We start from the raw sequence: 10,928 nt of genomic DNA, 5'->3' as shown, positions 1-10,928 counted from the left end.
AAACGGGTGTTTGGTTGCTACCCAGAGGATACGTGGATATAAATATCCGGACGTTGTGAGCTGCGATTTGAACCGTACGCACAAGAATCGCTTCTGGCCACTCCCAGGTGAATGGCAGTCAAAAGTTTTCCACTTCTGCGCACGGAACCATCCTCCATTCTGCGCACGGAACCATCCTCCAAATGCCAAATTAGGCAAACATTTAAAAGCTCTTGTCGATACAGGGGCTACCTCATGTTATATTAGGTAGGGGGTATATGAAAATAGGAACGAATTAGCCATTTACAAAAAGGTAAACACTGGTTATTCAATCATTAAATATTACCATTTGATAAGTCCATTTGGAGTCAATCAGGTTTTAATGAAATAGAAAACATGGAATCCGATCTTCTTTTGGGGTATAATCTGTTGAAAATGATTGAGGCGCATATCGACGTGTCGAAAATAGCATGAACATTAATATTCATGCAACAAATATAAATACTTTGGAACAGAAAGTTTCCAAGGTAACTACCGATATTAATACCGGCAATAAACAAAAAATAAACCCTTTGGAACAGAAAGTTTCCAAGGTAACTACCGATAAATTTACCGGCGATTTAAGAAATAAATGTAATAAAAAATTCCTAAACAAATTAAAACCAAGGAACAAAAAAATTCCAAAAAACCAGCCGATACAAAAATTGGCATCAAGGAACATAAAGTTTCCAAAAAACCAGCCTATACAAAAATTGGAATCAAGGAACATAAAGTTTCCAAAAAACTAGCCCATACAAAAATTGGCATCAAGGAACATAAAGCTTCCAATAACAAGATCAAGGAACATAAAGCTTCCGATGAAGAAATTGAGGAACATAAAGCTTCTGAGGAAAAAATTAAAAAACATAAAGCTGCCGATAAAAAGGTCAAGGAACATAAAGCTTCTGATAAAAAAATTAAGGAACATAAAGCTTCCGATGAAGAAATTAAGGAACATAAAGCTTCCGATGAAAAAATTGAGGAACATAAAGTTTCCGATGAAGAAATTAAGGAACATAAAGCTTCCGATGAAAAAATTAAAAAACATAAAGCTTCCGATAAAAAGGTCAAGGAACATAAAGCTTCCGACGAAAAAATTAAGGAACATAAAGCTTCCGTTGAAGAAATTAAGGAACATAAAGTTTCCGATAAAAAAATCAAGGAACATAAAGCTTCCGATGAAAAAATTTAGGAACATAAAGTTTCCATAAAAACGGTCGATAAAAAAATTGACATTGAGGAACATAAAGATTCCATAAAGCCAGCTGAAGATTTTACTGGCAATATATTATTGGAAAAATATTTTGCTTTAGGACATGAAGATCCTTTAGCTCCAGCCGACGAATTTACCGGCAATAATGATAATTATTCAATAACGTATTACAAATGTGNTAAGATCCTTTAGCTCCAGCCGACGAATTTACCGGCAAAATTGATAAATATTCAATACTGGGCGAAAGAGGCTCAGAAATAACGTATTACAAATGTGAACTTGAAAATGAGGAATTGTCAAAATTGAAAAAATACGTAAAGTATAAAATCAGTGAAACACATCCTGAAGTGGACACAAGTTTTCCATTTAGAACTGATGTAAGAGCAGAAATAAGGACAGAGAGCAAGGAGCCTATATGGAGCAGGCAGTATCCCTATCCTCTCTCTGTAAATTCTTTTGTAAATAAAGAAATCAACAGAATGTTGAATGAAAAGATTATAAGACCAAGTAGAAGTCTTTATAACTCACCAATTCGGGTGGTACCAAAAAAGGTTAAAAATGACGATGGCTCACCAAAATTCAGACTGGTCATCGATTATAAAAAAATAAACGAGAAAACCATTCCCGATCGCTATCCTATACCGGATACGAATATGATTTTGTCAAGTTTAGGGAAAGCAAAATACTTCTCAAGTATTGACTTAGAGTCCGGCTTTCACCAGATTTTAATGTCGAAAACGACATAGAAAATACAGCTTTTTCTGTCAATAACGGAAAATATGAGTTCTTGCGCATGCCTTTTGGGTTAAAAATGCCTCCAGAATTTTTCAAAGAGCAATGGACGATATATTGCGCGATCAAATTGGAAAAATATGTCATGTTTATATGGACGATATAATTATTTTTTCAGAAAGTTTAGAACAACACATAGAAGAATTGGAATAAATAATTGAAATACTTAGAAAAGCTAATATGAAAATTTCACTTAAAAAACCAAAATTTCTTAAAACCGAAATAGAATTTTTGGGTTATGTTATAGCTCAAAATACGGTTAAAACAGATCCACATAAAATCGAGTTAACGCGTAATTATCCGCTACCAAAAAGTGTACGGGAATTAAGAGGATTTTTGGGCATCACATGTTATTATCGCAAATTCGTTAAGAATTACGCGGCGATTGCAAAGCCTTTGACAAAATACTTGTCGGCAGAAAACGGCAGGGTCTCAAAAAATATGTCGGAAAAAGTAATAATCGAAATTGATGAAGCAGGCAGAACTCTTAAGAGAATAGAAAGAAATTATACCACTAACGAAAAAGAGCTATACGCCATCGTATGGGCATTAAAAAATCTTCGTAACTATCTGTATGGTGTGACAAATCTTGAAATTCATACAGTTCATCAACCATTAACATTTGCATTGTCAACCCGCAACCCAAATTCCAAAATGAAAAGGTGGCATGCGTTTATCGAAGAGTTTTCCCCGAAACTTGTGTATCAGCCAGGTAAAACAAATATTGCAGCCGATGCACTATCACGCCTTGAATTAAACAATTTATCAAGTGAATCACCAGATGATGAATCACAACACTAAGCTCAAAGTAGCGATAATTTTTTTATACAAGTAACGAAAAAACCTTTAAATCAGTTCAAACAACAAATAATATTAAGTAAAAACAGTTTCACGATTCATGAACAAATCGAAAATTTTGGAAATTAAAGACATTTGATTGAATACGACACAGTTGAGAATCTTCTCACAATTTTAAAAGAATATATAAGACCTAACTTGGTAACAGCGATTCATTGTACAGTTGAAGATCTGTACGAAATACAAAGACCTCTTAACGAAACATTCCAGAATAAATGTATCTATACCAAACTATTTCCTATGGACGTCGCTAACAGAAACGACCAAGCTGGTATAATTGAACAAACCCATAACAGAGCGCATCGAAGCCATATAGAAAATATTAAGCAGATAGAAAAATTATATTATTAGCCTGAAATACGAAAACAAATGAAAGAATATGTACGAAATTGTATGACTTGTAACAAGAACAAATATGACCGTCATCGTAAACAGATTCCAATTGCTAAAGCACCGATTCCGGATAAAGAAGGAGAACAGTTGCATATAGACATTTTTTATGCTCAAAAATTTAAATTTATTACGTGTATGGGCGCGTACTCAAAATTTTTAGTTCTAAAAAATATTTAAGATAAATCAAATATCGAGGAAAAAGTTTGGGAATTGCTCCAAGCTTTCCCAGATGTGAAACGCATAACGTTAGATNCCAAGCTTTCCCAGATGTGAAACACATAACGTTAGATAATGAACCAAATTTCACAACACACCAGTTTAAATCGTTAATGCAGAGATTAAATGTGGAAATTTATTTTTGTGATCCACGGCACAGTACTACTAATACAGATAGAGAGAGTTCATTCTACAATAATATAAATCGCTAGATGCATAAAGGAAGTATATAATATAGTCAGCGATTTAGAAGCAATTTTTAGAGCAAGTCAACGGTATAGTTTGACAATACATTCAGTGACGAAATTGAAGCCAAAAGATGCCTTTCACAATAAAATAAATCATGAAAATTTACCCGATATTCTCAAACAGGCGCAGGACAAAATGCTTGCGACTCATAGTAAGAATAGAATAGAAAAACAATTCCAACCAGGAGAAATTGTTTATGAAAAAGTTATAGGGGAAAGAAACAAACTAAAACCTAGATATAGAGACAATAAGTAAAGGAAAATCTAGGAAATAAGACAATAATTAATAATAGAGATAGAATTATACATAAAGACAATATAAAATCTTAATTGCTTATATGTTTTCAACATAATAATATTCGTAATTACAACCTCAATCGGCTTAATGACAGCTTACATTGTAGATTACACTCGACAAGATTACATATTAATTGAAAATGGAGATGTATCTATTTACGAAAACTATGGAGATATTTTTCACATCACTAACTTAACATATTTTTAAAATATTATAGAACAGGAGAAACAAAATTTTTATAACAATGTTCATTATGACGAAAATAATAACAATAATAATGAGCTAGAAACCAGAAATTCAGAAACTGAGTCAGAAATTTTGGTAATTGAAACATTATTAGGACAACTAAAACAAAAACCTATCAGACAAAAGAGAGGTATTAATGAACTAGGAATACTTTGGAACTGGATAGCAGGTACCCCAGACCATGACGATTTTATAAGAATTAATGGTAAATTAGATGAGCTTCAAATAACAATAAACAGTTTATAGTTTAAAAAAAACTAAAAAACACTAAAAAGTAAAAAATAATTCTTAATATAAGTTGAAAATAATAATGAACAAAGAATACTAGTATTATTGTGAAAAAGTGTGGGTTGCTCGATAGACGAAAAATATGGCATAGAGTGCCCACGCTTTTTCACAATAATACTAGTATTTTTTGTTCATTATTATTTTCAACTTATATTAAGAATTATTTTTACTTTTTAGTCTGATATGCTTTAAAAACGTGTTTTTTAGTTTTTTAAACTATATTTGTTTTTTACTTTTTAGTTTGATATGCTTTAAAAGCGTGTTTTTTAGTTTTTTTAAACTATATTTTTTTAGAAGATACTCGATCATCCTTTTTCCGTGATTACTATTACTAACGACAGCGAGGTGCAGCAACGAGTAATCTTCTAAGTCATTAATAGCACAAGTTATATTAACAGTGGCACCCCGATTTAGAAGATATTCAAAGATTTCTATTTTGCTAATATAACCAGCGAGACTCAGTGGTGTAACATTTAAATTATTTTTCACAATCGGCTCCGCGATTGAATAATGCTCGTACAGCATCGAAATGATTATTTTCTACTGCTAAAAGAAGTGGCGTATTGCCAAATTCATCTTTGCAATTAATATCAGTACCGCGGTCAAGCAGTGGAAGATAGCGTTACATCCTTTATTTTCAGTCATAGACGGGATTTGAAATCATGTCTGGTAATTTCGTTGTCTCGCGCCTACGACTTGCGCCTTAGCCCACTTGGCCAACTGTGCAACTGATAGGGATAGAATGTATTAACACTAATAAGCCAAGTGATCGAGTCGGAAAGTAAGTAGACGGTACGCATGCGCAGACAGCGCAGTTGTCTCACTTGCTCTCACACAGAGGCTGGCTGTGTGAGGAAATTATTTAATCTTGACGATCCTAACCAAGATAATGAGATAAATTTATGAAATTATTATATTGTCGCTGATTCTTGATAAGTGTACAAATTTTGAATTAAATCTGTCCGTTTAAAGTGGGTCAAAATCGAGTCCAAAGGAGTCGGTTACAAACATACATACATACAAACATACAGGTGAAGCTAATAAAAGGGTGTTAATAAAGTCTGTCAAAACTCATTTATCCATTTTTTATATTGTCATAATTTTGTGCATAATTTTGGTAATTTACATTTACATTAAATTCAAAAATCCGCATAAAACTGCCTATCAAAACGGAAATATATAAATTCAAGAAAATACATAAAAAGTTATATTGAATCAAATAGAAAAATTAACAGACCACACATAGCGGCACAGTAATAAATATAAACAATATTTCTTATTAATTTGTATCTTGCGGATTCATAATGCAATTTTGAAAACTCAGCAATTATCCAGCTGCATAATTGATGACTCATTTGATTTCTTTGTCAAAAATTTAAATTTGATATATTTTTTCCGCTTTGAATGGAAAATTCCATTCAAGGGTGTCAAATAACTTCTTTGTCCAATACGTTGGCATTTCATCATAGCATGATGCAATGCAAACGCCTTATGGTGAAATTAGTTGTTAAATAAATATTGTAAATGCTATAAATAAGCTAAGATTGAAAATAAAGAGCAGTCTTTTTCTAAGTTTGGAACTAACTCAATTAGTGTTTTAATTAATCCCCGAGGCCGCGGATCAAAACATATTTTTTTACTGTTTCCCAAACGGGGAAATATAATTTGCATGAACAGTTACGGTTCAAAACCGAATTATGCAAACGACAAAAACCGAAGTAATGCATACATGCACAGTTTCGTCTCAAAACCTAAATAATGCATATGACGAAAACCGAAATAGTAAATACATGAATGAAAACAAACTTCTTTCGCGTAGACGGCCTTCGGCCGCGCTTAGGGATTATAACCCTTACTAAGTAGAATTCTCCTTTCTGTGTTGCCGGAAAAGNTTTACTGTTTCCCAAACGGGGAAATATAATTTGCATGAACAGTTACGGTTCAAAACCGAATTATGCAAACGACAAAAACCGAAGTAATGCATACATGCACAGTTTCGTCTCAAAACCTAAATAATGCATATGACGAAAACCGAAATAGTAAATACATGAATGAAAACAAACTTCTTTCGCGTAGACGGCCTTCGGCCGCGCTTAGGGATTATAACCCTTACTAAGTAGAATTCTCCTCTCTGTGTTGCCGGAAAAGGGGGCGGAAGTATTTTTGCGCAGAACTCCTTTCGGCGTAGGCCGCGCTTAGTGATGTTCCGATACCAGTACTTAGAAGTATATACTCTAGTACCGAGTATTTTTTGTACTTCGATATGCGTGTACAAGTACTTCATGGGTATCGAGTACGAAGTGCAAGTATATAAATAAGCTAAGATTGAAAATAAAGAGCAGTCTTTTTCCAAGCGTGGAACTAACTCAAACCGTGTTTTAATTAATCCGCGACGTCACGGATCAAAACATATTATTTTACTGTTACCCAAACGAGGAAACATTATTGGCGCTCAACGTGGGGCTCGCGCGTTTCAATCAACGTAATAGGAGAAAAAAACAAGTATCCTAAAGGATTAGCCGCGAGTTTTTCCAATTCACGAAATAAAAAATCGCGCGTTTCAATCCTGTAATAGGAGAAAAAAGAAAGTATCCTTAAAGATTAACCGCCAGTGTTTCGAAATCACAAAATAAAGAATCGCGCATTTTAAAAATACCCTGTAAACGATTAGCCGCGATAAATAAAGGCTTGTACAGCCAATAACATAAATAAAACCAGTTTATGACTCAACTCAATTCTGCGATTCTGAATTCCAGACCCTCCAGAATAGAAGAGTCTCCCTTCATAGAAGGGATCACAAATAAAAAAAATATAAATTGATAACTACAATCACGAAGCAAGGACGATAACTTCAAGGACGACAGCTACAGTCACCAGGTAGGAACGACAAACTGTTTCACCTGGAATTAAGGGATAATCAGCCATCAGCCAGAACATCAACAAGGATCAAAGGAAGCAGCCCTAAGTCATCAATAGCTTAGGAGCAAGTTATATCGATATCTACATATATTAATTATATATATTATTGTGAATATTGTGTTAGTGGCTATAAAAAGTGCTTGAAATTAGATAAAAAATAGGACAACAATTAAGTAAATATGACAGACGCTTTACCAGTAGGTTTAGACTACGATGAGATAAATAGAATTGTAGACAACTTAGAGTTTGCAATAAACACTCACGAGTTTACTGAGNTCCAGACCCTCCAGAATAGAAGAGTCTCCCTTCATAGAAGGGATCACAAATAAAAAAAATATAAATTGATAACTACAATCACGAAGCAAGGACGATAACTTCAAGGACGACAGCTACAGTCACCAGGTAGGAACGACAAACTGTTTCACCTGGAATTAAGGGATAATCAGCCATCAGCCAGAACATCAACAAGGATCAAAGGAAGCAGCCCTAAGTCATCAATAGCTTAGGAGCAAGTTATATCGATATCTACATATATTAATTATATATATTATTGTGAATATTGTGTTAGTGGCTATAAAAAGTGCTTGAAATTAGATAAAAAATAGGACAACAATTAAGTAAATATGACAGACGCTTTACCAGTAGGTTTAGACTACGATGAGATAAATAGAATTGTAGACAACTTAGAGTTTGCAATAAACACTCACGAGTTTACTGAGAAAGCTGCACCAACAGATGGAAAATTTTTTTTGGAAGGATATACTAACTGACGAAAAGAAAGTGAAGTGTATGGAAAAAGGGTTCAGATTTATTGGTAAAAATAAAATAGCGACTGCAGCGAACTACGATAATAAAGAAACCCTTGAAGAGGAATCAGTGGCAATGATTCGAAAAATAAATATAAAATACGGCTGGTACAGCCAATAAATTACCAAAAACTTCGGTCTATAACATAAGCTTAAGTCTGCGATTCTGAACTCCAGACCCTCCAGAGTATAAAAGCCTCCTTTCCTAGAAGGGATCAACAATAAAACAAAAAATATAAAAAATATTTTAATGGGCAATAGTCCCAGCAAACCCAAATACGAACGATTGTATTATTGCGAATAATGCCAAGGGACTCACAAAATAAGTAACTGCCGATACCTTAACAAAAAACGTTAGAAGACATAAAAGAATATTTATTTTTTTCGAATACAGAAAAAATTAAAATACCAAACAGAAATATGGCGAACGGTGACTTGACAGTTGATCTTATTACAAGATTAATCGCTAATAGCAATATAGGCCTAAGGCAAGAAATTGAACATTTACGTTCACAACTAGAAGTTAATACTCGTTGGGCTACAGATTATGAAGCCGAAACAATTATGAAAATATAGCGTGCCAGGAGTCCTTTGACGTGATAACATCACTACCCGAATTTTTGGGAAAAATAAACGCGTATGTTTGCTGGAAAGAAACAGCTCATAACGCAATGAGCCTGTACGTGAGAAGCAGTAGAAAATACTTCGCAGCACGATTTTGAGAAAAAAAAGTAACTCAGGACGCGAAAGATGTCCTAACAAACCACGGCACCGTGTTAAATTTCGATGCGATAGTCGCTCGCCTTGACTTCGCGTACTCGGAAAAACACCCGATACACATTATTGAGCAGGAATTAAGCGTATTTCGACAAGCCGTAATGCCGGTTGTAGAATATTACAACCTGGTCAACAAAAAATTGACTTTATTAATAAGCAAAACAATAATGACCCATGACAATGCGTCGGATATAACTAAAGAGCTTAATAAGAAGAATAGGGATCATGCCCTAAGAATTTTTATAACAGGACTCAATGCGCCATTAAGAGAGATAATTTTTTCGCTTAACCCGCAAGATTTTCCTGATGCTTTGGAAAAAGCACAGGAGCTCGAATCAAACAATCAGAGAGCATTATTTGCGCAAAATTTTGCAAATGAAAAAATAAGAGCTAGGTTACCAAAATTCTCAAGTAATAACTTGAGGTTCCCATTAAGGAACAACATGACTAAAGCAGAACCGATGGATATAGATCCATCGCTATGAAGATTCCGGAAAAATATTGTTACCAAACCGCAACAAAATAATGGTTTCATGAAATACAACCCAAATACGGCTAGCACGAGTGCTATTGCAGCCAATAAAAATTTGGGCCGTCAAACCCAAAATGCTCATGCTCCGAAGCGACCAAGAGTAAGCAACCATAGCTTTCGTCCGCAGGAAAAAACGCAAAGGGTAAACAATTTAAACGAAAGCCATTTTTTAGAGGAAGAGGGGTTGTCGTCACCTACATCAACCTCTATGATGCCAAATTAGGCAGACATTTAAAAGCTCTTGTCGATACAGGGGCTACCTCATGTTATATTAGGCAGGAGGTATATGAAAATAGGAACGAATTAGCCATTTACAAAAAGGTAAACACTGGTTATTCAATCATTAAATATTACCATTTGATAAGTCTATTTGGAGTCAAACAGGTTTTTATGAAATAGAAAACATGGAATTAGATCTCCTTTTGGGGTATACTCTGTTGAAAAAGATTGAGGCGCATATCGACGTGTCGAAAATAGCATGAACATTAATATTCATGCAACAAATATAAATCCTTTGGAACAGAAAGTTTCCAAGGTAACCGATAAATTTACCGGCGATTTAAGAAATAAATGTAATAAAAAATTACTAAACAAATTAAAACCAAGGAACAAAAAAATTCCAAAAAACCAGCCGATACAAAAATTGGCATCAAGGAACATAAAGTTTCCAAAAAACCAGCCTATACAAAAATTGGAATCAAGGAACATAAAGTTTCCAAAAAACTAGCCCATACAAAAATTGGCATCAAGGAACATAAAGCTTCCGATATAAAGATCAAGGAACATAAAGCTTCTGACGAAAAAGTTAAAAAACATAAAGCTGCCGATAAAAAGGTCAAGGAACATAAAGCTTCCGATAAAAAAATTAAGGAACATAAAGCTTCCGATGAAGAAATTAAGGAACATAAAGCTTCCGATGAAAAAATTGAGGAACATAAAGTTTCCGATGAAGAAATTAAGAAACATAAAGCTTCCGATGAAAAAATTAAAAAACATAAAGCTTCCGATAAAAAGGTCAAGGAATATAAAGCTTCCTATGAAAACATTAAGGAACATAAAGCTTCCGATGAAGAAATTAAGGAACATAAAGCTTCCGATGAAAAAATTGAGGAACATAAAGTTTCCGATGAAGAAATTAAGAAACATAAAGCTTCCGATGAAAAAATTAAAAAACATGAAGCTTCCGATAAAAAGGTCAAGGAACATAAAGCTTCCGACGAAAAAATTAAGGAACATAAAGCTTCCGATGAAGAAATTAAGGAACATAAAGTTTCCGATAATTATTCAATACTGGGCGAAAGAGGCTCAGAAATAACGTATTACA

At 33.9% G+C, this 10,928-nt stretch overlaps 1 protein-coding gene across 1 annotated transcript in view; it reads left to right on the top strand.

Annotated features, from left to right (window-relative positions):
• The window catches only part of LOC108371219 (transcription initiation factor TFIID subunit 1-like), a gene marked incomplete at its 3' end in the record, with an annotated part of 14,059 nt that extends 3,139 nt beyond the window's left edge, over positions 1-10,920 (top strand). The window contains exons 2-3 of the mRNA XM_017626726.1: positions 791-1,159; positions 10,355-10,920. Of these exons, the coding sequence (XP_017482215.1) occupies positions 791-1,159; positions 10,355-10,920 (935 nt within the window). The remainder of the gene's footprint in view (positions 1-790; positions 1,160-10,354) is intronic.
• Between the last annotated feature and the right edge of the window lie 8 nt (positions 10,921-10,928).

The sequence above is a fragment of the Rhagoletis zephyria genome, unplaced genomic scaffold, assembly GCF_001687245.7.
Source record: "Rhagoletis zephyria isolate East Lansing unplaced genomic scaffold, Rhagoletis_zephyria_1.1 Rzeph_scaffold_04793, whole genome shotgun sequence".
Lineage (NCBI taxonomy): Eukaryota > Metazoa > Arthropoda > Insecta > Diptera > Tephritidae > Rhagoletis > Rhagoletis zephyria.
Note: the sequence above shows the minus strand (reverse complement) of the source record. Positions and strands in the feature narration are given on the sequence as shown.